This window comes from Periophthalmus magnuspinnatus, chromosome 23 (assembly GCF_009829125.3).
Source record: "Periophthalmus magnuspinnatus isolate fPerMag1 chromosome 23, fPerMag1.2.pri, whole genome shotgun sequence".
Lineage (NCBI taxonomy): Eukaryota > Metazoa > Chordata > Actinopteri > Gobiiformes > Gobiidae > Periophthalmus > Periophthalmus magnuspinnatus.
In genome coordinates this window covers 14,098,272-14,125,829 of record NC_047148.1, presented here as the reverse complement: position 1 = coordinate 14,125,829, position 27,558 = coordinate 14,098,272, and the positions used below count along the sequence as shown (strand labels likewise).

General features: G+C 39.9%; 1 protein-coding gene across 8 annotated transcripts in view; it reads right to left on the bottom strand.

Annotated features, from left to right (window-relative positions):
• celf2 (cugbp, Elav-like family member 2) overlaps positions 1-7,053 on the bottom strand; it is a 138,322-nt gene extending 131,269 nt beyond the window's left edge. For 3 of the 8 annotated variants that reach the window (XM_055231966.1, XM_033990135.2, XM_033990143.2), the window contains exon 1: positions 6,699-7,052. In XM_055231966.1, the coding sequence (XP_055087941.1) occupies positions 6,699-6,751 (53 nt within the window). In that variant the 5' untranslated portion in view covers positions 6,752-7,052. Of the gene's footprint in view, positions 1-6,698 lie in introns of all 8 variants that reach the window. The other 5 variants (XM_055231968.1, XM_033990136.2, XM_033990138.2 and 2 more) reach the window with 3 other exon arrangements.
• Positions 7,054-27,558: the final 20,505 nt, after the last annotated feature.

The following is a 27,558-nucleotide window of genomic DNA, read 5'->3' as shown; positions in this document are numbered from 1 at the left end:
AAATGCTCATGAAATCTGAATTTTAAGCAGTAACCCAGGACTTTCTTAACTGCTTAATTGACCTTTATTTAGTCCCACTGAGATCTCTTTTTCAGGGGTGTCCTGGCCCCAGATGGGAGATAAATTGTAGATGTTTTTAGTGCTAAGGGGAAACTAGAACACCTGGAGCAAACGTACGCACACACTGGAGCAGGAGATCAGGCAAACTCCACAAAAAGGCCACACACTGCCCGGTCGTTGAACTCAGAACCTTCTTGCTGTGAGGCTTAAGCACTAACCGCTGCTTTCACCGTGTTAAATCTTTCACCCGAGCAATCATATCCCTCTTTTTTAAACAGGTCTTGTCTAGAATCTGACTTTCCTCTTAAATGTTTGTCTCTTTTGAACTCTGTGATGTAAAAGAAACAGGAAGGCTCCTTGGATCCTCTGACCGTGAGCATTAGGCAACATCCCATTCTGTAAAACACAGCTCTGTTTCTACAGCTGTGGTCATACCATCTGTCTCCTCCTCCTCCCTTACACAGCCAAACAGACATGTCTCCTCCACTCACATCTCCATAATGTCTCCTTTTAGGGCAGATAAACACACAAGGACATGGGCTATAGTACAGTTCACTTTCTTACTGGCAGGGCTGACAGCTTGCAATGCCATGACGGTACATTTGGAGTAAATAGTACATAAAATCTTCTATAAACAAAGTTGATCGCAAAGTGGGTGTTTATCTCACAATTTCGTTTTAAAACCACTTTGCTTATCCACATTAATCCCATTTTCTAATAAAAATACTGATTAAAGCTAACGAGCGGTTAAACATTGACAATATTTACGTGGGGAGAACACACACTCTGGCTGTAGACTTTCCTGGTGTAACAGATTGCCTCCTAAATGTCTGGAGTGAATCAGCGCAGGACTGTTACATCATTCTGTACTATATGCACTCCACCCTGCAGCGCTGCTCTGTTTGAATTATGTGCATGTGATCCCCTCTATGATGTATGCAGCATGGGAATGTAGCCTTCGGTAATTCTACTCCCCAACTTCTTCTAACTGCGCTTTCTCTTTTCAAAGGGCTAGATCAGGGAACATTGACTAGTTCTACATGAATACACACTGATTAATGGACTTATTGATGAAGTGATCGATACTGTATGGATTACCAATACAGTAGATCTATTGTGTAGGTTTTAACACAGTGCTTATAGAGACCTGATTGGGTTTGTTTAGCCCCTTTGGTCCTATTTGTAGTCTTAATTTTTCCTGTTTAATCACTTGTTTAGACCTGGTTATGTCCTTTTCAAAGTTCACGGTTTACAATGCCTACGAGAATTTACTAAAATAATTAAATAAGCATGTTTCGGATCATGTTTGCACAGGTCTAAACTAGAAGGTGAGTTGTTTTTATGCAGACAGGATATGTTGTTGTCTGTGGAGGAAATGATGCCACGTAAAAACTGCAGCATTTGCGTTTTGCTAGTTCAAATTGCGATTTTGATTAGATTGCCGCACATCTTGCAGCCCTAAACTTTTGCTTTTTATCTTTAAAACATCCGCCCGACAACCAATCTCGGTACAGACGTTGGGACATGAAACTGCCAGCCTTTTGCAACTTCCCCTCTCAAATTTGCACCCCTCCCTCACCCTGTGCTCTTCAGTAAACTGTTCTGCATTTTTCTGATTGCTCCACACTGGTTTGCACCACTGTTAGCATGACACTTCCGTAACCTTTCGAGGAGGAGGGCGCTAGGCAGAGAAATCACGCTCTCTCCACACTATTCACTGCCTTCCCATAATTCATTAGCTCCCCTTCTCCATCCTCTGTACCTCTGTGACAACCGATGTGCGCCTCCCAAAGACCGTTCACTTATTTCGTGAAAGGAAGCTGCTGACAGTTGATATTCTGAAACACCATTCAGCATGTATAAATTTGACCGTGTAGTTCTATCGTGGGGCAAATTCTTTATATTATGGTTCGGGGGGGGGCTAAAATACATTGCTTTTTGCTTGGTGTTTTCAATAAATGCACTTCAGATATAGACGTGAATGCGAGCTAAAAATGCAGAATCAATTATTTGTATAGACTCAATATTTACACTAAAACCCGCGCTCTATTTCGACCTATCATTACTGATATTTGCAAAACAGCAAACTTCCTCATGATTGGACAGTCTCTATTTGGCCTCTGGCTCTTTGTACTCCTCTCTGCGAGCACCACAACAGTCATGCACACAAAAGATTTTAATTCCTTCATATTTATTTATTTTTTTCCCACTGGGCACTGTGCCAATGTTTTTCTTTCTCTGCTGAATCTCACCGCTCCTCTTCCTCCTTCCTCTCCTCTCCACACTCTCGCCTAAGCTCTCCAATGCTGTTTCTTTCGATTCCAGCACAGCTATTTTCCACTCCGCACCGTTGGTCCTTTATTTTCTTTCTCAATGAGGATCACCGAGAACGCACGGGACAAGATGTATAGGTTGAAAAGCGTCATGACGATATAGGATGAGAAAACATTTGGTGCTATAGTGTTGTAGAGTTATGTTTTATTGGACAGAAAACACTTGCAGGTTGGAAGTATCTTTTTATGGGGCTGTTACAAGCGCACAAAACCAGGACCGTTGAGAGTTGGACTTGAATGCACCGCGCACAGCTAAAATACAGCCACGGGGAATGATTACTGTATGTGTGTTTTGTACAGGAGCCGAGGAGAGAAGGTTAGAGAGATGGAGTGCCATGCTCCAGGTGCTGCATTATTAAACAGATTTGTCACTTTAGGCCAATGGGGTTAACTGCGTGTGGAAAGCACTGTTGTTGAATAAATAAAAGGGAAAAATGACCACGCTAGGTGAAGACAATTAAAGAATGGAATCAAATCAATTGGGGTCAGTGGGTAGCCATTGAAACCGTCTGACCTTTACGCAAGCATGCTTCAAAACACAATACGCGCCATAGTTACGAGCGTGAATTCTCTATAAAAATGACTAAATAAACACGATAATTTACAACACGTGTAATTGTGTAACTTACATCGATCACCTAAAACCAAAATGTGATGATTTTTTTATGTGAATCTGCGACTAATGATGAGCACTACGTATAAATCGGTGTTCATTAAGCGTTTCCGCGGTCAATAAAACAGACTGTATGACTATAATTTAAACTATCTGTAAATAGCGGGATAATTTTGTGGCTATTCAAAACAGGCTAGCACATCAACTGCGTGACAGCTAAACGTCAAACCTCTGCATACAGTCTATTTGACAAAAGGCGCAAAAGTTTCTATTGTTTCATATTCCTCCTCCATTTCTTGTCTTATCCTGTCATCTCTTTTGTGTCTTTCTGCTCAGCTCTGTAATTATCCCGGGCTGATTTCGGGCATTTTTACAGAGCAATCTCCCCCCCTCCTCCTCCCCCCTCTCTTTCTCCCCCTTCTCTCCGCCCAGTCAGCCTCCGTCACTCACGCGCTCAAAGCCATATTGTTCCTGACTTAACTTTGACTGACAGCTACGGGGAAGCACCGGCTGATTTGTGAATCTTTCTCTTCAAGTGTCACGGGTCTGTCTCCGCTCGTTGTCACTTGGAGTTTAAATCTCTTTTGTTTAAAGGCGAAGGGGCGTGACGTACGTACTCCGGGGAACTGTCCCATCTGTGACGTCATGTTGGGATGCATTGTTACATCTGGTGACACACTGTACAATTATTCACCGCTGTTGATGTGCGATAAACCAGCAATAAAAAAAACTTCTTATTTGAAAAACTATGTGTATAATTTTTATTTTTTTTAATTTTTTGGCAAATTTCTCCCCACAGATACTACTCTGATGAAAGTTCTACAAAAATATTTTTCTTAATAATACATAAAAGTTCAGATTTACTTAATATCTGCTATAAAAATGACAAAAATAAGAGAAAACGGTATGTATCTAGCACTTAATAATTAATTAACTCATGTTTAATTTTTTTTTTTTTTTTGCTGAGCTGCTGAACAATAGCACAAAGCAATAAAAATTTAAAAGACATGTTAAAACACCTCTTGATTTTCTGATGTTTCTAAGAACACTGATCCTATACCAAGTACCGGGAGGATGATCAGTGCTCGCTTCAAGCTAAATAACTGGAGAATGGAAAATGCCATATTGAGTAATGAGTAAAGGTAGCATTAGCTCAAGAAACAACTGCCAGGGGTATTTCTTCACTTCTTTGTTAAATTTAATCCTGAAAAGAAACAGCCCTGGGTTATAATCCACACACACATAGTCTCACTCGGGCAGACTATCAAAAGGGATTTTAAGATTCAAACAGTGGTCTCGGCAATTAGGCAGATGGATTTGTGGCTCTCTTCTCCGTCCGCCGGGATATACAGCCACACATAATGCACGCAATAGACCACCGCTTAAACGCGATTAATTAAAACCAACACTGCCGGGTCAAAGGTCACCCCGTATTTTCGCCATCAACCGGCATCGAAACAGTCTACAGAAATGCAAGCTTGATTATGAATCCATGCCAGACAATAATGTTTATCTGAACTCGACGGTATCCGCGACAACAATGTACACAGGCGGTAATAGAATCAAGACCGCAGCTCTCATCTTTCCTTTTCCTAATTGAATCCAGAGCACACCTTGATTTTGCCACGTGCATGTGTGTGCGTATATAAGAGAGAGTGTGTGTCCTTAGCTGGATGTAATCAGATGGAATTAATATGCATGCTGTTTCTCATTATGGAATAACTGAACTGCACTTCAGAGATGCGATGTGCCCGGCGAGAGGCACGCTACAGATTGGTAATAGCCATCTACTGCGCTGCGATCTGGATCTCTGTGTGCTTCCTCGTATGTGCATTGGAGGACTATTATAACTGATAAGACAAGCCCAGTGCAAAAAAATATCCCGCTGATGAGGAGATAAAAACACACACTTGCCTTTAGAACACTTTTTCTCCACTTAACTCCTCATTGCGTTTACCCCAAATCGAATTCCACCGAGCTGCATTAATCAGCTAATTGTGCTAATATGCATATCATGCTGCCTAATTGTTTTACAACAGTGAGGTCTCATCTTTCATCTGCTTTATAATTCTCCCTTTTGACAAATCTTAGCCCGGCACTTGAAACTGCAACGTTTTTCACACACAAACAGTTAGTAAAGCAGTATATTGTTCCCTTTTTGTTCCCTGACAACAGCAGACAACAAATGCACTGTTTATGATAGGAGTGTGCACTCTCTTAAGTGTGTTAAGTGTTTGTCGGAGCATGACGGAGGTGAGTCTCTTTCAAAGGGGAAATTGATGCAGATAAAAGGTGCTTCATTATCATAGATGATTGAGAGGTGCATCTATGGGTGAGTGTGTGTGTGTGTGTGTTGTGTGTGTGGGGGTGTGTGTGCGTGTGCGTGGGCTGGGGCATTAAGCTGCTTTTTATTGCATCTTCATATGAAAGGGGCTGCACCTGTGTCTAATCTAGAACAACACAATAATTATAATAACCAAGAAAAGCAGACACAGTTTAGATCTCCATTTTCTTAGGGCCAAACGTTTTATTTAACAGACTTTTTTGTCATAACTGCCATTTTTATTTTTATTTTTTTTATTTTAAATTGCGAGTTTGGCCTAATTTAGAATACATAAGAGCTTCGCCTACAATGATTACTGCAAGCTTGTCTAATGGGTGAGCTGAATGTCCCATTTCTCTTCTTGGTCACCAGAGGCAGTTTAAAGATGACATCACTCCCCTGCTGGTTTCCACAGCTCTGGAGCAGCAACAGTGCAACACTCACACATGCATGCTCCACATTCTACTGTATTTTAGATTTTTGAAATGATAAAATGGCTGTATACATACAAATTTGCAAAGCTTCCAGTTTGTTTTTTGCATGCATATTCTACAAAAATGTATTTCGAGTGTGTTTAAATGAAATTACAGTTAGATGATAAAAAATACAACTTTAAGCAAAAGGCCTTCAGTGTTACGATTTGTTCACATTTTTTTGTAACACTAATCTTTAATTTGAACTTCTAACACATGCGGTGAAATACAGGGCACACCTACTACACATGATTTCACCTTTGACCCCTGAGAAACCCCACAGGATCCCATTTAATAAAAACAGGCTGCGGTGCCTTTTTTTTTTGCCTTGTGCCAAAAAACTAAACGAGTCTATTACTGGAGCAGCCCAGAAATCATGTTGAGATAAAATAAAATGTTCTCTGTTGCAGGCAAACAGCCATGAGTAAATGTTTCAAGATAAATTCCTCCAGGGGCGTTTACTTTTCTCTGGCAGTGCGTTTTTTTGTGGGACTTGAAATCTCTACTGCGGTGGGAATAAGGGAGGAGGGATGTTAGAACTGAGAATGTTTCAATAAAGTTTGCGGTGGTGATGATGATGACGATGAAGGGTGAGCAGCGTGCACGGGGGGTCAGTGGCGTGGACGTGCGCCCGAGCTGCTTGCGTGCGTCACAGGCGATGACAGCGAAACACAGAACAAGAGCCCTCAAAAAGTACAAACTCGGCGAACCGGGGTGCTGTACGTGCCTTGTAAGTACTCTAAAACCACTACCACAATCTTTCCGCGTGACCAAACTCCCCGCTGGGACCCCATTCTTTCATTTAACAGTAACAGCGCACTCCTCTGCTCTGCTCTGCTCTGCGTTTGGGCTGTTCAAACTTTCACCACAGTAGAGGAAAGTAACCCAACGCTTACCTTAAAACGTTCCAGCTTTTCAGGGGGTCCAGGTCTGAAATTATAGAAACCATGGTGTTGTCGATTGGGCTGGGCAGCACCGGGTTGGAGGAAAAAGGGGGTGCGTAAGACGAAAAAGACCGAAAGAAAAGGCGCTGCAAAAGGCTGTAAACTCCGACTGCGAATGACAGCGATTGCTCGGATGCAAGCCGTCCTGGCTGTACAGGGGCTGATGAGCGCTGTCACTGCTCCCTGTCTCTCTCTTTCTCACTCCCTTCTTCCTCTATCTCTCCCGCTCTCTCTACCTCCGCCCCCTCGCGCTTCAAGCTCGCGCTCTGCAGACGCTCCTCCGGTCTAGACCCTGGCTGCAACGCACAAAGAGAGGAGCTTTTTTTGCTGCGATCACGGTACCTTTACTTCCCTTTTAATCATACTTCCTACTATTTTGCTCTGCACACTAGGTTATTGGCAATGTGCAGTTTCCTGGTTATAGTTTTGAAAAAGTAGGCCTAAACGACTAACCATTTGGCCATAAAAAATATTGAAAATGCAAAAAAAGAGAGAATATATTTTAAAAGAACTATTTAAAAATGTTTTGTCAGTTTGCCTGAAATAGATGGATTGCTGATTGTCACCCCAGCACTCCCCGCAGTGTCAAATGTCAGCTCTCCAAATTGTGATACCACTTTTAAAACATTTAGCTCACATCATGTTGGTTGTGGCTCACACTTCCTGTCTACCACTGCCACCATATCCTGGCGTGGATATTTTTCTCCTCTGTTTCTGCAGCCATCGTTTTGACATGCCAGTGGATGGCGTGTTATCTCTGGAAAAGTATGACAAGGCACCCGCCAACTCCCACCTATTCTGAGCCTGTGTCTATTTGCTCATTGGGAAAAACACATGCGCCCCAGTGGAAGAAGTGTGTTTCACATAATTGTCTGGACCAACACAGAAAGACAGAGAGAGGCGAGCGTGCCAAAGTCATCACAGTTACAGCACCAGTTGAATTGTTATTTCTGGGTTATGATATTAGTCACAGTTAATGGATAGTTTAACCAGAAAGCCTTGAGAAGAAATGTTCCTGCTTTTGTCCACTCCTATTTGCTTTTTCAGAGTAAAGTATGTCATAGCTGTAGTTAAATCATGAAATAAAATTACTTTGGTTCTCTACATTAGGCCTATGAATGCTGAGGTAATTTGCAGCCACGTGAAACACTGTAAACAAAATGCAAGCTCACCATAAGACAAACCACTCTGTAATGTGAGGATACAGTGTGGCGCTCTTAGCCTCGGTAGTGCATTGATTTATATAGAGTAAATTGGACATCTGCTTCAAATGGGAGGAGGAGGGCTGAGCAGGTTGACAGCGTCTCTTCTTGCCTCCTATTCCATCTCTATTTTTGTCTCTCATGCTTGTATACGCACGTACACTAGCAGGAGATCAAACAGCACTGAGCTCTCCTCGGCACATTTCTAATTTGTGCATAATGATGGTGTTTGAAGGCCTGACATTTTGCGAGGAGGCGTTGGTGTGTCTGTGGAAGTTAGCACACACTGTGCACCTGTCTGCAGAGGGAAGAGGCAGACCACAGGCAGCACCCTGCTTTAGATTAGCATCATTACCACTGTCTCGCTCAGATGTGACTTTGTTCACACAAACTGCCATATTATTTTTTACTTTTTATATTTTTCAATTGTATTGTATATGTATTGCATATAAGCCATGCTGCCTGCATTCATTTCACGAAAGACTGTTTCTTTGTTTCAACAGCCCCCAACATAACATCACAAGACATCACTGTAAAAGCACATTAGCCTTAACAATGGAGCACCCACAATTCACAAAATAAAAATTGTACACAATAGGTTATTTGTGCTAATAAATAAATGCTTGATGGTGTTGTATGTTAGTGAAGATGAGTACTTTAAATACAACATGACACATTGTGTGTAAAAGTCATTTCATTTGTAGAGGTACAAGTTTTTCTTGGCTACAGCATCACTGTAGATATGTGTGGTACTCACAGCCTTCCAAGTCTATCAGGAACTGGATGCCCTCATGAACATTTACACACACCTGCAAGCAGAAAAGATAAGAATATGATATGATGATGATCCTTTCTCTACTTAAAATCATTGTGATCAAGGGACAAGCCTTGAGCAGACTCATCATCGTGAATATGTGATGTGCATTTATCTAAACAGAGCAAGTGTGTCTCAAGCTCAGCTCTGATAACAGATTCCTATTTTACCTCCATCTATTTGGAAACAGCTTGGAGAGGAGCAGGCAACATAAAACAGAACTGAAAGGATGCGGATGAAATAAGAATAGAGGGATTATTTCATAAATGACAGAATTTCCTTTGCTGTGTAAGTCATTTGATCCTGTCAAATATGCCTAAAGCCATACACCCACGTGCTCATTGTCTGAAAAATGCTCCATTTATGAGAATCTCCTCCGTTCCAAACAATGAGTGGCTGCTCACTCGACTCCACATCCCTGTCAGCCTTCAGTAAAACGGGGAAGGCAAATGAGATTTGAATGGAGGTATGCAGAGTGGCTCGTACACAGGCCCAGGAGAATGGGCCAGTGAGTTTGTTTGTTTGTCCCACACTGCAATCAGTGCACACAACTGTGGACAGCTCTGCGCTGTTTACCTCCAGGACAGACGCCATGGAAACATCCCAGCGGCTGCCTCACCCATCTGGACCCTGGGATCCCCCTGACCACTCTGTCATTTGGATTCCTCTGTCAAGGTCAGTGTGGAAAAAAGGACTGCAGAGAATAAATTGGTAATTTCACCTGGAAACATTCAGACAAAAGCAAATAAAGATCAGAAGTAGCAGTCGTGTTTATGCTGGTGTTTCAGTGGTTTCTTGGTGGAGGACACACTTGAGTGACCTGGATTTGTTTCTGGTTCAGGTCAGTGTGCTCACTGCCTCTCACCTGCTCTCCACTCTATTTCCACTCTTATGATTTCAAGTTAAGCCTGCTGCATGAAAGACACTGTAGAAGGTAACAGAAAAAGTACAAATTAAAAATGGTTTAGCGTGGTGGCTATGTATAATGAAAGGTATGTGACTGCTAAGTATGGAAACCTGCTGAGACACTAAGGACTGTGCATTTGTGCTTTTTTTTTCCCTCATGTTGTGACCAGTCTAAAGAGAAGGTGAAAACAAACCTATGCAGTCAAGCGTGTGGACCTTTTCTAAGTTGCAATGACTTTCCCATTGTAGAGCACAGAGACAGTGTTACGCACAGATGAGCCAGTGGGCCATCCTCCCTTTGACGGATGTCTGTGGTTTTGCAAGTTTGAACCACATGTGAAGACAGACGCTGCAACAAAACAGTTACTCACAATTTACTGCGAATATATATCAATACAGCAGTTACAATATTGATACAATTTGAGGAGTTTTGCCTTTATGGAGCCCTTTTTCCTGTATTTGTAAAAGCATGGCACACCTAGCCCTCTTTTCAGTGCGGCGTTGGTATTAAATTGAGTATTGTTGCGTAGCTGCTTGTGTATTTGGGGTCTAAATGTAACAGTTCTCTCCAATTTCCAATCTCCCAAAACATGATTGTTCTGTCAATCAGTAGTTCGACAAGGATCGGAGTCATCTCAGGAAATAAAATATAAAAAGGACCCTTCAAGATATACTTAATGGCCACTCAGTACAAACTGTTCCCATGACTTTTCTGAATTTGTTCAAATTATAATTTCAAAGCAAAATCTATTCAATGTCTGACACTAAAAATAAATAAATAGAGAATAATTGAAAAGGAAATGGAAGCATCTGGTAGTGCGGCTTTCAGGTGAACCGGACGGGAGAAAATATGCCGATGAGCGATTGAGCGAGAGTGGGAGAAATGAGTGGGTGACGGAGCGAGAGAGGATGAGGAGGAGGTGGAAGAGGAAGATATATTTAGAGCTGCTCCTAATCAACTTCTCCGCCGCTTTGTGTTTGTGGGGGTGCAAGGGTGAGCATGCCAGGGAGAGCCACACAAGTTCAACACAAAAATCAATATGCAGCCCACTCGCACACTGGAAACGGAAAAGAGAGAAAAAGGCCGAGGGAGGGGAGAGAGCGGAAGGATCAGGCAACATGTACCATGCTAAAGGAAATAAAGAAATTTGTGTTACAGCAACCATAGCTATTTTTCATAGATTTAAAGATACAAGACTAGTACGTAAACACAGGTCTGAATCCTATAAGGAATATTTGTAATTAGGTGCTGTGGAGGAAAGAAAAAGTCAGTAACAAAATCTCCATCTGTAGAAATACATAATAACAGAAATTATTACAGTGATCATTTGAACTTTGATCGTAAGTTCTTTGCACTTCTTCAAGAATCAAGCAGCAGCTGTCTTAAAGTTTGAAATTGCAGTTTTAATTAGAGAAAGAAATACTGCCTGGAAAACTGTACACAACTAGATCAGTAAATAAAATATAATAAATAAATCTTTATCAACAGGAAAAAAAACTTCTTACTTCATGTCTCCGCTGAGAGTCATGGAAATCCGGCAACGTTCTGGAGGTCAGTAAGTTCCCTCTCAGAACTTAGTATTCACACATTACCAACCGATGTTTTATTGGATTCAGCTTTTCTAAATTCTGAAGAGGAAATATGTGATGCGTTTAATAGACATTTTATCTCTGGATGTGACGTTTTGGTTTTGTAATGGTGATCCTTCTGATCTTGATTATGTTGAATCTGAACCTCTGGCAGACAGCAGAGTCAGATTTTCTCTTTAGGACCTTTCACTTACATGGAGGTCTTGAATGCACTCTGCTCCATAGACCCAAAGACGTCCACTGGAGGTGCCCCATATTTAATTCAGCCTCTTTTACATATTTTTACTTTATCAATTCAAATGGCAGTTATACCAGAATTAAGGAAAACTGCACGTTTTACCTTTACATAAAGATGGAACACCAAGAATGTAAATCATTTTCAGCCAATATCTAAATGACTTTGTCTTGCAAAAGTTTTAGAAACACTAGTTGCAAATCAAGTTACAATTTATTTAAATAAATGCTCCATTTTGAAGTCTTATCAATTGGGTTTCGCAAAAGGGCATAGTACTGTCACTGCAACCACAAGTTTAAATGTCATTTTCACAGCCCTTGATAACAAACAAGACTTTTGACTTTGATTTAACTAAAGCTTTTGATTCAGTAGCTCATAAAATCCTCTTGAAGTGAAGCGCCTGAATCTTATTGTATTTGACAATGCTACATGTAATTGGTTCCAAAATTATCTTTCAAACAAAACCCAAGCAGCGGTAGCAAACAGATTTATATCTTATTTTTTTATTTTTATATTTTTTACTTTAAGTAAAGGGGTGCCCCAAGGCTCAATTTTGGGCCTGCAAATTTGATGATGCTGTTTTGTATGCGAGTGCTCCCTCTGTTGATCAGACAATTTTAAATATGCAGCAAGATTTTAATGAAATCCCAAATTCCCTCAAACATCTTGAATGTAAATAAATCTAAGTATATGATATGCTAGATACAAATCTTTATACACTAAATAGTACGTTGACTGAAAGAACCACCACCTATGAATATTTTGGGTTTTGACTTGACAAAAATGTAGCCTTTAAAATACATATTGTTGAATTATGTTACAGCTTAAAATCAAAATGATCATTTTATTAAACAAACAAATCTTATATCCCATTTAATTACAGAAAAAGAAATTGTTCAAGCAACTTTCTTTCTGTACTATGGAGATATAATCTACATGCAGACCTAAGCCTCTACTTTGAAACCTTACACTTTTTCACTCAGCCCTTCATTTCATAACAGGTCATGAATTTAAAACCCATCACTGTACACTCTATGAAAAAGTAGGCCGGCAATTGCTACCTGTTAGAAGAGAACAACACTGTATATCTAAATCTATTTTTAAGGAACTACTTGATCGACGGCCTGAATATCCCACTTGCTTGTTGAACTTTAATATGGGAAAAGATTTCATGATTATCTACATCTAAAAACTGGCTGCACTAGAACGGAGATAGGACAAAATGTTTTTGGTTATTTTACTTCCCAAAAATAGAATACATTTCAAAGACAAACAAAACTGGATACAGTGGTGCCACAAATGCACTTTAATAATCTGGGGATAAACATTTATACTCGCACCTGTTTTTAAGGTTTTAAATGGGACTATGTTGTTGTTTTTTTTCGTTTTTTTTCTTTTTTTTGTGTGTGTTACAGTGTATTTTAACAGGGAGTTTGTGAAAAAGAGAATCTGAGTGCTCTCATTGGGCTCTCCCTGTATAAATAAAGATAAATGAACGAAATGAATGGCATGTTCATTAATTCAGTATATGTTTAACCTTGGTGAAAGAACATTAATAATATACTGTGTTGTGTGCAGTAAAAAATGTTTTGCAGGTTCAATCTTCCTGAAGATGTGAGACAGGCTTTTACTTTGAAAATCCAGGCTCAAACTGGTTCTGTTTAGCTGTTGCGTATGACTGAAAGGTTTTTATCCTGCACTCTTCTCTTTTAATGTTAATTTTACGATGATTATTTATATTTTCATTTGTTTATTTTGTGATTTTAATGTCTTGCTTATTTTGTAAAGCATCTTGAACTGTACTGTACAAATAAACTTGCCTTACTTTCATGTATTGTGAAACACGCTGCCTCAACTCTAAGACTGCAAACCTTTTAGTCACGTTATATTTGATCTTTTTGTCAGTATCTTTCCAATTACACTAAATCGAGTATAGAGGAAACATGTATGTGCCCTTCATCACATCCAAGCACAGGCTACTGCTGTATTCAGTAACAAAATGCTATTGAGTTTATTTATGGATTTTAGTCAGTGTATCTTTAACACTAAATGTAGCCGCATAAGCCTTATATCGAATAACAAGACGAAAGTGGCTCAGATGAAAACTAAAGGTCAAGATGCAAATGGCTGTTCCCTTTGTAGCGTTCATCAGGCTGAGCTGGGTCTACTTAAACAATTGGAGAAAAATCCTGTGTGTCTGAATGTATTGATAGATCTGAATTAAGTCGATACTATGTGGGTTATAATGAAGAGCAGATGCAGAAGCTGTCAAAAGGCCTATATTTCTAGAGAAAGTGGAGGGTGGGGGGGGACTCAAATACTGTAGTCTTTTTCTGTAAGGCCAAGCATTTTATCCCCTCCCTCCCCCAGTATCTCTCATTAGCTGATGATCGATCCTCTCTCTGTGTAGCCCACACAGAGAAAACGCAATTAGAGCATTGACCAAATGATTGTGCGAACTAGTGATCGATAGGTAATCATAACCTAAGAGGGGCAGAGGTGGGCTGGAAGAGAGGGAAGGAGGTGGTGGGAGGGGGGGTGGCTCTGGCCAGGGGTGAAAGATGTCAGTTTGTGCTATGTGTGCAGCATCCGCAACAAACACCAAATAACTATGTCTATCATTGATCACAATTATTGGTCCATTCCATCATTCCAGCGCATACAATGACAGGTCTTTAAGCGTCAGGCTCAAACCGCGTCCCTGTTTACATAATATAACAAGATAAGTGCAGCAATACATTGAAAAACTTGTTAGCGAAAATGCGATCATTAAACAGTACCAACAATGATCAGGGAGACAGCGCGGGCCACTAATGAAGTCTCTTGTTATAAAGAGGGTTCAGAGGGCATTTCAGTGGCTTGCTCATTAGACCCAGTTATTCCATTGTAAAGAAACTATTGACTTCCTAAATCACCGGATGCTGCTTACTATGCTACTCTCCTCAAATCAACACAAAGGACAAACAATCTACTGAATGTGTCACTTTGGTGTTAGGTTTTATGATCGTGCGGCTGGGCAGTTTTTGGTAGAGTGACCGGGTGGAAGGGTGTGTGGGATTGTTTTTAATGACTGTAAAGCTTTTGTGTTAGATTTTTGTACGGGAAGCAATTTATGAGTAAGGTTTTGAGTGACTGATTTGGAATTCGTTTTGCTTTTTTTATGTATATAATCATGTATAATCACCTGTTCATTATTAAAGAAAACACACCACGCTTGAGTCTATGTAATGTTATAATCTAGGACACCTTTGAGAAACCTGTGGTGCTGACGTCGGCGTAAACGTCATCACAACAAAGAGCTGTGGGGTTGTTGATGTATAGCTCCAGATCACGCTACTGAGGAGTGTTTTTTTTCATTCGTACCCAAATGACTGCGCAAGAAAATAAAACTGGAGAACAAAGTAAGTATAGAGCGATAGAGTATGCTAGTGGGAACAACTATAAGATGGTTAAAAGCTCTGAAAAGTTGATTTTGCATAATATTTCTGCTTTAATATATGTCTTGGAATGGTTACTCACCTTATACTGTATGTTAGAGCATTTTATTGTTTTAGAATTTACATTTGTTTTGCTTTTTTCATCAAATATGAACTAATATAGCTGCTTTTATACAAGATAAACAAAAAACAAGGTCTCTGTGACACTAAGCAGTTTACTGTTTTTGGGCTGGTGCATTGTGAAAGCAGATAGTGGACATGAACAGGAAGTATGCTCACTCTCACTTCCTCTTTGTGACAGTGGCCTCACATGCATCAGCAGCACTTCCCCCTTTCACTCTCATGCTTTTGTGTCTTATTGTCTCTCGCTCAGTCGTTCAAAAACCTCTCCATCTCCGTGGTGACGCTGTGAATAGCTTAAAATGTATTATGCACCACACTGGTTCACTCATATCATGAATAAAAGGACTCAAAAAAAAAAGGGGAGACAAGTTTAACATGGCCTTTTTCACCATTCACCACCAACAAGAGCGTACAGCTTTGTGTGCTGTCAGATAGAATGGTTTTAAAAGCTATAACAATATGGCCTATTTAAACACACATTACCTTTTGTATTTTTACTGTATTATACGCCAGGTGTTGTAGCTGGACTTTAGTTAGAGGAAAATACAGTAGTGGCCTCTGACACTTCTATTTCAATGGCACAACGGCTGGTACTTCATTACAAATTTCTCTGCTCTTAAGAGGATTTTATTTTGATTCATACAGAAAATATGGTGAAATATATTAAAGAGACTGAGCAGTTTGTTTCAGCAGTAGTGTGAATATCATGGTTATACAAAGTCCAAAACGACGCAGTCCTTTAAAATACAAAAAAAATAATGATTTGTTTCAGATGCTCTGGTCACTTGTACCGTAAGGTCAAAGGTCACACAGAGCAGGAGCCAATTACAGCCAGCATGGAGCCAATCTGTGGTCACATCTGCACTCTGCCTATGTCAGGACCTTGTCTCCATTAGCTGTTTTGTGGATGCCTTAAATATCAGAAGAGTATATAACAATGGCAACAGTTTCTATATAAACTTCATGTCCCAGAGACCAGGAGAAAAGAGGTGATTGTGTATTTGCAGTGGCTCCAATGCGGTAAAATCATCTTCCTTTGTACATTAGGCTGTCTGACTCACTCTGTTTTTATATACCTCCTAAAGACTCACTTCTTCTTGGCTTTTTTTTGTTTGTAAAATGCCCAAGAAATAAAGTTGAGCTGAGAATGTAATAAATATCACAACATAATTGGGTTTGTTAGTATCTATCGTTAGCTACGTTCACACCTTTCACTTACCCATAGGCATGAGCTTCCGTCTTGCCTGCAGTTCATAGGTCAGCGCAACCCAGCACACTCCATTTCCCAGAGTGCCGTGGGGCGGACAGAGGGCAGCAGTGCAGCTTGTTCAGGAGCTTGATAAAACGTGTTTCCTCTGTGCGTGTGCGCGCGGAGCAGGAGGGGCAGGGTCACAGCTCATTGTGTGTGAGACTGTGAATTTGCTGGTTCACGATGGCACGCTGACAAGTGAGAGGATCATACATCATCCTGTGGCAGAGGGATATTTATGGGGCTCTGGCACACAGCCCCCCTGTTTGTGCGATGTGTGAGTGTGAGTGAAAGAGAAAGTGAGAATAAAAGATAGCACGCCAACTTACTAACTTTTACCTGGTTCAACTTCAGCTCACTTTTTTTGTCCTAGAGTCAGACGAACACTTATCTTGCGTGTAAAGTTGGATATACTTGCGTTTACCTTTTAAAAATGAAGTTATGAAGTGTAACCTTAACTTAAAGCCATAGTATTCAACTTTACTTTTTAGCCCAAAATGAATTAAAAGCATGTTTTGGCATTTTGGTTGAATTAAATGAATTACAAAGACTAAAACTTGCTTCCTTATGTGAGTGTGCAAGCGTAAAACCTGTCTGTCTCTATTAGGAATGTTCCATGTGTATGCTTTTAGCCTTCTACTTCCACGGAATAATGCAGGTGACATACTGTACTGTAAGGATTAAAGTAAACGTGCTGAATATAAGTACAGTATGTGGTGCTCCATCGTTTACATTCACATTCATTCTGTAGTTTGCATTAAAGCAACATATACCGGTACTTTTATGATGGCGTAAAGACATAACAAATTGCATCAGCTATGAGGTATTTTGTAAAAAAACATTTAACATAGGTTTCAGGGTCCCTTTCTTTGAGTATTGTGTTCATTTTATAACCTATATTGTCATGATCTGATATTTTTTAGTTTAGAGTCGACACCTTTTGTTGTTCTTTAAACTGTTCATGCGTGTGACACTTGGTTGCTATGCCGACAGATACTGGTCTGTTTTGGAGACTGGCTCTAGGAGTGGTGACTGCTGTTGTTTTGCTCTGGTTTTGGTGTGTGTTTTATGGCCTACGGTAGCCCTAGTGTTCAGAAAATAAACAGAAGAAAGAAGAAATTGGGTGCGTTTCCTTACACCCGAATGATACAAATTCTACATGTTTATTTATTGTGTGTATTGTGTGTGTCAAATGAGAACATAAGTTAACGAACAGTTTTCAAATCAATAGCTTCAATCTCCCAGTAAACATCAGAGAACCAAGAGCTAGATAAAAAGCAAAATATCTGTGCCCGCTTTTGTATCTGAACAGGACATAACGCACAATGTCAGGGCTTTCTAAACATATAATGGTTCCGTAATTCCCATTTTGACACTTGCTAGCTTGACACAGCACGCAAACGCACACCTGGGATGCTTGTGGTGCAGTCACGGGTTGTCGACTGAAGCCAAAACGCTGCTCCTAATGAAGCTAGCAGTAATAATGAGCGCCTGAGATGTCATCATGCCTGGATGTGTGTGCTTTATCCAGCCTGACTCTGCTCTGCTGGCTCCTCTCCAGTGGGTGGGAGAGAAACAACCTGCCAAGTTATTGTTTCGTAACATTCAGCTCCGTTCTTGACAAGCATGCACTGGCTTTACTGGCCGTAGAAAATTGTTGTTTCCCTGTCAGTCCCGAAGCAACGCCATCCTACACACTCTCACCTCTGTGCTCCTCGCTGTAGGGCTGAGTGAGAGGAAGCTGCAATGATCGTACAGAGGGACAGCCAGATGAGGGAAAGGAAAGACTGAAAAAAAAAAAAAACACACACACACACAAAATAAAAAAATAAAAATGAAATAAAATGTCAGCATGTGGGAAAGCTCACTGTGGTGTCATCACACTTGCCAAGGGCTTCGGTCACCCAATGTGTTAGCAATAAAGTTTGGACAAGCACACACACACAGGCAGACAGTGTGGCTGCAGGAACATGATCATCTGTTTCTCATTGTTGTGGAATCTGAGTTGCACTAACTCCACACCCGCTTCTCCTCGTGCATGTTTCTGAGTTCAGCCTAAACATACTTGATTTGAGGCTATATTCAAACCCCAAGACCTTTTGCACAAATCGCTAATGCTAATGTTTTTGCATGGGTGTTGACTGACCTGAGGACTGGACAAAGTTAACTTGTGACTTGTGGACTGTGAATTTCAGCCTGTGTGATAAGAAATAATACTTTAGACTAAGTTGCATTAAAATAATAATACAAAAAAATACATACAGGCCATATTTTCAACTGTTCAACTGTTAATAATGAGAGTATGGTCAATCAAACCACTGTAAATCGTATGACATCATATGACAACCAGACTCGGACTACGGGACGTGAAAGATGACCACTCCACCTCCATCTATATACCCCCAAGTACCAAGTGTATTAGCCCTCGAATGAATTACTTACTAGAGCATACACAGATTCTCATTTAAAGCCATATACCAAATCAATATTTAATGTGTTGTTACAGAGTAGTTATGAAAAACACACACACACAAATAAATAAACATCAGGCACTTTATCCAGTGCTTGCAAGGGCAATATTTAAATTGATTTAATCTTTGCCATGTGCCTTGTACTGTCTGGGGAATGCTCAGCTGTTTCCTATACACTGCATGCAGACGCTGAAGTTATTACCAACAGAAATTATGGCCTTGACTGGAGTGTAATTCTTTTTCAGAAGTGGATATGAAAAATGCACAGTGTAATTATGTTTTATTTGTTTTTATTGCCAGCACCTCAATATATGGAGAATATAAGCATACATTCCCCTTTCCATGTATGCTGTGACACTTGAGAGCACGAATTACAGCTCCATTTAACAAACAGAAAAGTCAAATGTTCCAGGCCGGCCCACTGGCTGAAGACGGCTCCCTTAATCCTTTACACGTGTTTATTGAGCATGTGAAATCTCCCAAACAAAGTTTTTTCAGCTTTAGTCACTGAACTCCATCTGACGCTCTAATAGTGCATTGGGAAAGCTGGAAAGCTAAGAGGTTGGGACACTGAGCTGCAGTCGGCTGTCTGCTGTTTGAAGCTTATAGCCAGAAAATATTTAGTGGAAGACATCTTAACACTCGCTTGTTGGTTTTTTTGTCTGGTCGGGTTCTTTGGGAGATCAGCTCACAAGAAATAAGCTGTATGTTGCACAGTCACCACATCAAACGTGGGACTAAACTGAGACTAAACCTGAAACTAAACCAAGACTAGACCAGGGCTAAACCAGGATTAGAGCAGGATCAGGCCAAATGGACATTAGAACTAAAACTGTGCCCAAACCAGAAGTGTTTATACAACCTGGTATTACATTATATCATAACACTGTAACAAAACAAGCAAATAAATATGTTTTCACAAAGATAGATAGAGTATTCTCCAGAACCAATATTTCCCTTTCAGCTGTTAATGGGGAAGTCCTATGTGTCCTCAAGTCTTTCATGTTCCTCGATAGACCGTCACCTTATTTTACATTCATGTTTTTGTGCTGCTTGTCGCTGGTGGAAATAGAGGGAAAATGAAAAGAATATTGTGAGCTAAATATTTGGACGTGCATATTCAAATCTGCTTGTGTGTTGTAGGGAGAAATGAGGGCTGCTCTGAGGTCAGCTCCAATACCTCAGGCCTAGATCAACATTAAAGAGGAACTGCTTCCCCTGCCTGATCCCAGTCTGCTCATTAAATATTAATGCTGCGTGTGAAAACCCTAGGAGCGTAGCCCGACCCAAATACAATTACAAGCAATAAACAGTAGTTCTGCTTTAATCACAAGAGCAGCGTTTACATGATTAATGCAATAAACTCCATCTCATATCGTGGTTATGAGCGGCAGCTCACAGCACACCACCAGCTCTGTGATTATACACATGATTATGTTGATTTTTTGTATTACCTCTTTTAATTTCCCTGTATCAAGGACTCTTTGTAGGTATTGTAGGTGACATGCAGTGGGATTGCCAATAGCTTGCTGTTTGAAATTCAGATTCATCATTTGCAAAATTGCTAATTTAAAGGCTGCTATCCTGTTTGAGGCTTATTGTAAAACAGTTCTTATTGTAGAAGAGATTCATAAAACTGTTAAGGTCAAGATTTCTTACACAAATCAGTAACCATTGGAAACTATGGTGTTTGCTCACTCTGGATCATGACAAAGGGACATTTTCAAAACAGTATTTTTCAAGTGAACTGAAGACTGACACCTTTGATTGCTCAAACCCACACTTGATTAGACAAAAAACTGTAGGCTGTGAGTTGCAGAGGTGTGATTAGGGGTGGACATTTCAGAAGCAAGAGGTCCTCAGCCCTGATGTCTGCTTTTACTCTTACTTGACTTGTAGAAAGTTTGAATAAAGCTGCTAAATGAGACATCTAATCTCCATCGTATTTAGCTTATAGTCACTTGTCTCCACAGAGATATATACACATTTAAATGATCAGTTAAACATTAAGACCCTTAATTAAATATATGTAACTTGGAGTCGTGTCACTGTGGAGATGTGCCGTTTGTTGTTCATATAGTGCGAGTATATATGAATCAGACAAGCAAATAGAAATAAAGTAGCTGCAAAAGGAGCTCAACATGTAGGGAGCCATGTGAATGCAGATCAGTCTTTATTTTCTGGACCAAAAACATCAGCGACCTTGAAAATGGAGAGCTTCTTCCATTCATTACATCTTATAACAAAACTTTACTTTTTATTAGCTCTTATTCAGTCTAGTCTGGCTCATGGGGTGAGTGTATGTGAGGATGAATGTAGCTACAGACATAGGTTTTCCACACAATAAATTTAACGAGCGCTAATATGAAACGGCTCCTTAAATCGTGACTCAACAAAATTTATGCCATCTTAGTTCAAGGAGTTCATTTTGAATCATGCCCAATAGGAACCTCAAGGATTCGGTTTTGTCTAAAATCTCCCCGTTTGATTCAACATATCCATACGTCTGTCATTAAAGGCAATAGCTTGGAGAAATATTCTTTTTTTTTTTTTTACTCGAATGAACAAAGTGAAGAAAGAACTAATCACCCTTATGATTGTGTTACTTTTTTATGTAAATTTTGCAGAAAATTAAAAAATCCGTTACGCCTTTTATTGAATTGAACCTCCATATCATATTGAATTGAGTAGATGATCCAGAAAAAGCTAAAATAATGAAGTTAGAAGGGAGAATCCTGGAGCATAAAGGCAATGGGACCCAGCACCAATGTTCCCTCTAATTTTTAACGAGTCTGAGCAAACACACAAACTCCCTGAGCGTCCCATGGACCACTGTGAGCGACATCAGACGTGTGCACTGTGGTCATGCTGCATCACATCCATCTAAGTTAAATGGTTTATTAAAAGAATCAAATTACTGCATTTACATTTCTGTTATAAGACTTTTAATTAAGTGCTTTAGCCACTTATACAATGAAAATGACACAAATCTTGCTCATGACCTGTGTAGTATGTTAATACTATTGGAAGTATAAATATTTCATTTTAACTATGGCAAAACATGAACTTCAACCAAACCAAGACAACTGTAAACTCCAATGTTGAAAACACACTTAACATTTTTATGATAAAGCTCTGACTTGTATTATGAGTATAAGCCATTGTGTGAAGCTTTTGCTGTGACTGAGTGAGATTGTCCTACTGTGTCTGGGAGACAGTCCGGTAACTCTTTTTCAGTAAATGACACGATCATTTGATTTTTACAACTCATAAACTAGTGACAGTCAATGACCAACACACACTGCACAGCTGCTCTATTACTGTACATTTACATATCAAAACACAATATAAAATGTATATTTGTATATAAAATATAGTCAAAACAAGTGGTATGGGTCAAAATAAATATATATTTACAAACCACACACTGCAAACAGTGAACAAACACACACACTTCAAAATGTAAACAAACACACACTAGAAACTAAAAACACACTGAACATGATTGTACAGTGAGACAGTCATTCTGTGTCAGTGGCTCAGTGGTTAGGGGTTGGAGGCTCGAGTCCCGCTCGGACCAACCTTTGTCATTGTGTCCTTAGGCAACTGGTGTGTGTGTGTGTGGGGTCAAGTCAATAGCAGAATAAACCACACTTACCGATCAGGAACAGCATCCAGTCCATCAGCACATCAGGTCCTCTGCTCCTGAGTCCATCATGAGATCTTCACTCGGTTCCACGAACCGCTCCGGGTCCGAGATGCCTCTAGTTTAACTTGTACAAACATCCACAGTGTCCTCGGTCGCGCACTTCCTTTGTTTTGTCTGTTTCGTCATGTTTAAAACGCAAAACTGCTACAAAACAGTGCGTAACAGTGCGCCCGAGGGCGGGCCGTCAGAACGTTAGCATCATTAGCGTCATTAGCATCATTAGCATCATTAGCATCATTAGCGAGTCTTCACTCCACATCGGCCACATCGGCTAAAACTCTGGGAGCGGGACATGAGGAGCCTGTCAATGACGTGGATAAACTGCGCAAATACGTAAGTGAATCACATAATTGTGTGGAGCAGCTCGTCCCCGGTCACACTCACTGACTCACACTGAAAAATGGCGCAGAATGAATTTTGTGTGTTTATTTTATTTTCAATTCCGGTTCCGGTTTTTGTGCGCGGAGACAGTGTCAGCAGTGCGCAATTGCGCACGCGCGCAGCTTGGAGGGAACAGTGCCCAGCAGACCCAAAGAGAAAGAGCAACTTCTCGCATAAATATGTCAAATAAAGCCATCTCAAAACTAACTTCAGGAACTTTATGTCAAGTCTATGCTATAGAGTTGATTATAGCGGGATTCATATAACACCACAATAATCATGTCCTGAACTGACTTTACTCCACCAAACACTATGGACACTTTTTCACTCTGGTGTCCTGTCTCCAAATCATCTCCTCAGCAGGTTGTCATACTCCGCCTAGCGACAGTCCCAGGCCCCTGACACTCTGTTCCACTGCTCAGACCCGTGTGTCACCTGTCTCATTAGTGCTGAACGCTGCATGAGACACACACACACCTTGCACATCCATAACCTCCAGTCATTTTGTATGTAAAAAAAAAAAAAAAGAGGAGACGGGGACATATACGGCTTCATTATCTAAAACAATTATAGGATCAATCTTATGTCGTAGTTTTAGAAGTGTGGCAGTATGGTCATAATTAAAGTAAATAACAATTACATCATATGACATAGCAGGGATTTCAGTTTCATTTTTGGTTGTTGGATGCTCTTCTGGACAACAAAATGCGCTATACAAGAAAGGCAGTATCATATCCTGTTAAAGCAACATTGAAAAAAGCTATAAACCCTGGAAAAAGTCAAGTGCTGATTCACAGTTTTTGTATATTTTAGCTGTTGTTTGAAAAATCAACACACCAAGAGCTGAATTATGCTAAACATATTTATGCATACTTGTGTAGAATGTGATTGTAATAAGCCATTACAATTAGATCAAGTGACAGTTTTTCACGTAGTTAGCCGACGCACTCTTTAACGGCTCCGTGGTAAAAGCCCAGTGGAGCCGCTGTGCTAATGAAGTGAGGCATGCAGAAAGAGTGTAAAAGTATGTTTCACGCTGGGCTGTTCCAAAAAGGTGCAGGTGGAACACTTGTTAAAGGATTTTAGCTGAAAGATCATGTATTTATTTCACTATTTGGCTTTTGTTTAACTTAGATGTTTGTTTTTATGTGTGTGTTTTACCAATCCAATTAAAGTGTTGGTCAGTCTCAATACTTTACTCAAGTACATTTTTACATGGGATACTTTTTACTTTTACTTTACTACATTTGAGAGCAGCTATCTGTACTTACTACTGCAACATTTTTGAACTGGACGGAAAAGTAAAAAGTACTTTTCATATGATTTGCAGGGTTATTTTTAACATGTTTGTGGTAACATCATGATAAAAATGTTCGAGTTAAAGTTTCAGCTCTGAGCAAACGAAAATAAATACACAAAATTCATGAGAAAAAGTCAGAAACTGATTCGTATTGCAACTGTTGACCAAAAATATCTATCATTTTAATCAATATCACATTTAACACCTTTACTTTTTACTCTTGAAGTACATTTTTAAACAGGTACTTAAATAGTTTTACTTAATTTGATTTTTTCATGTGATACTTTTACTTTTTCTTGAGTAACTTTTTACCTCTGTATCTGTACTTTTACTTAAGTTACACAATTGAGAACTTCACGTACCACTGGTGTTGGGACATGTTTCAAATAGGATCCAAAAGCACTCTTGGCGTTATAGATACACATCATCTTTTCTACAGTGGGTGATTTACGTGTAATAGAAACAAACACAGGACGCAGAGTCATGTTTAAACTGGGTCCAGTCACTTTTACAGGGGAAGCTGGTCAAAGCAAAGCAAATCCACTGAACTATACAGTAAAAGAAAAATATAAAATCTGTCAACTGGACAAAAAAAGTTGTAGGAGTGAAGCCGTTTTGCTGTTGATCCAAGCCTCTTCTTCAGTTCTGGTCAGGTTACTGGTGAACCCTGCCTTACATCGGTCTGAGGGGAGGAGCTAACTACACTGAAACTAACACATCTATTGTTTACAGTTTCTGTTTGTAGGCTAGGTCAGCTGAGGTACAGAAACAGAAATAAGCTACACTTGCATCGCTCTGTGGTCAGGACCTGAAAGAAGTTTCCATGAAGTAATCTGTAAGTATTGCATAGCTCTATTATAAAAGCTATTGAACTGTCTTGACTGTATTTAAGCTTAAAAGTTAGTGATGTGAGATTGGTTTAACACGGGGCTGTCCAAACTACGGCCCAAGCGCCAAATGTGGCCCTCAGACCATTTTTTTCTGGCCGTCATGCCTCCTCCTAAACTGGCCCAATTGATCAGGAAGTTTTGTTTTGTTTTTTTTTACCACAAATTGAAGAGATTCTACGTCTATAACCTGAATAACATCACATTGCATCGTGACACAGACCTAAAAATAATCTTCCAAGTCTTAAAGGTACAATGTCTCTGTCAAACCTGTGTTAAATGCACCGTTTGACTCCCTGTATCGACTCTGGTCTGTGGCTCTCTGCTTCAAATATGTTTCAATATGCGGCCCTCGGTGAAAAAGTTTGGACACCCCTTGTTTAACACTTTCTTTTTATTCAATCATCTTCATCTGACTTCTTATTACGGACATAAACCAAAACTAAATCACTTTAATTCATACAAAAAATACATAAATTAATAATAATAATAATAATAATAATAATAATAATAATAATAATAATAATAATAATAATAATAATAATAATAATAATAATAATAATAATAATGAAAACACAACATGGCAGGTAAGAAGCGATTTGTATGTGAAATATTACATTCTCAATGCCTTTTACCCTGAAGAACCCTTTGTCTGGCGTACAGTCATTCATTTGCACATGAACTCTTACAAAACCATCATTGTCATGTCTGTGGCACGTCCGATGGAGAAGAGAAGAGGAGGATGATAATAACAACGAAGCTCTATCAGGGAAAACAAACTGAGTGTGTGGGAGGAGAGACAGGTGGAAACAATGGACTCTTCACCTGGCTTTAAGGGTCCTCTACACAGGACTAGTGCAGCCGGGAGAGAGGAGAGGATGTGGAAAAGAGGGCAAAATCACTGCTCTGTATAAAAGACTACAGCAGCAATGGCTCTGGGGGATACACACCGGCCACAAGCTCTCAAAGTCAAGCAGAGTTGTCTTTAAAAGGTGATACATACAATTCATACCATTTCTTTGTCAAGGTGTCCAAATGTGTCTTTGTTTCCTGGACATTTTAAGTGCACTATGATGTTTTAATAGAGTTTTGTGCTGATATCAACCATTTAATGTCTGTTCTTTTGTCATTAAATATTCATTGTGTAGGGCAATAATGGTACTGTGTTTCAGTTTCATTGTTCCCACAGTTAAATGTATCTGAAATGCACTGTAATTAGGTTATAAAGACATTTTTAAAGTGTTGTTGTAATAAATAAAAGCGTTTTTCTTTTGCTTTGGTTCTCAAGTGACTACTTTTTATACATTTACAGTCACGGTTTTACTTAGGAACCAAAAGCAGCTGTTTATTGTCCAGGCTACGTGGTTGAATATCTGGTTGGGGGTCCAGAGGTGCAGGGAGGTATCGACAGGTTGGAAACGCCGGTTGGATCCAGGTGTTCCAGCTGTCAGATCCGCTAAGTCGACGCCCAGGTGGGAGGAGGAACAGATAACACAGAAGAGAGGGGGAGAAAGACCAGGGAAAACAGCAGAAGGGAGGATCCTGACATTTACACAATTTAAAGCGTTAGAGTTAAATACATATGGAACCATGAATATAATATACTGATGCTCCCCCAGTATTTTAAATGAAGTCAAACTGCTCATAAAAAAGACATTATTTTCGGTAAATTGCAGCCTTGTCTTCCACGCCCGTCTTGCCCGTGGGACCAGACAGTCTCCGCTCTCAGCATATTTCCCTTAATGCTGTTTAGACTTTCACTATTGCATCAAAACAGCCGAGATCAATTGTCTTTTGATGTTAATAGGAGTCACCTGTCAATTCTTAAGTGATAGTTATTCATGTGATTGTGATGTCTGTGAGTGTCACTGTGATGTGTGTGAATGTTAACATGGCTAAATAAAATGGCGTCAGATATTAATAGTAAAAAAACAAACAAACAAACTATTTTTTATGTGGTATATGAGACACAGATCCTCGTCCTCCTGCTGGTGCCCAGAGTCAGGACTAAACATGGGGAGTCAATATTTCAGTTCTACGCAGTTTAAATCTGGAACAGTTTTCTTAAAGACGTGAAACAGGCCTCTACTCTTACAAAACTATGTATTTTAAGCTGCGCACATGACTGCACTCTTCTCTTTTAAAGTTAAAGGAACTGCAGACAGAGGTCCCTCGTTTATCGCGGGGGTTGCGTTCCAAAAATAATCCGCAAAGTAGTTAGCTTTATTTTTTACAATTATTATATATGTTTAGCAGCTGTAAAACCCCTCACCACACACTTTACACACTTTTCTCAGACAGGCATTAACATTTTCTCGCATTTCGCTCTTGTTTAATGAATTAATAGTGACTCACGAGTATTTCACAGTTCCTCTGACCGTGCCTCTTCGTCCTGGTGCTGCTCTACTGTATTGTCGATCAAACATGTATATAAATTTCGCAACTTGAACGCATTCTGTGCTGTGCAGAAGACACGGCATTGACGGTGGTCTGCAGTCCCTTGGTCAG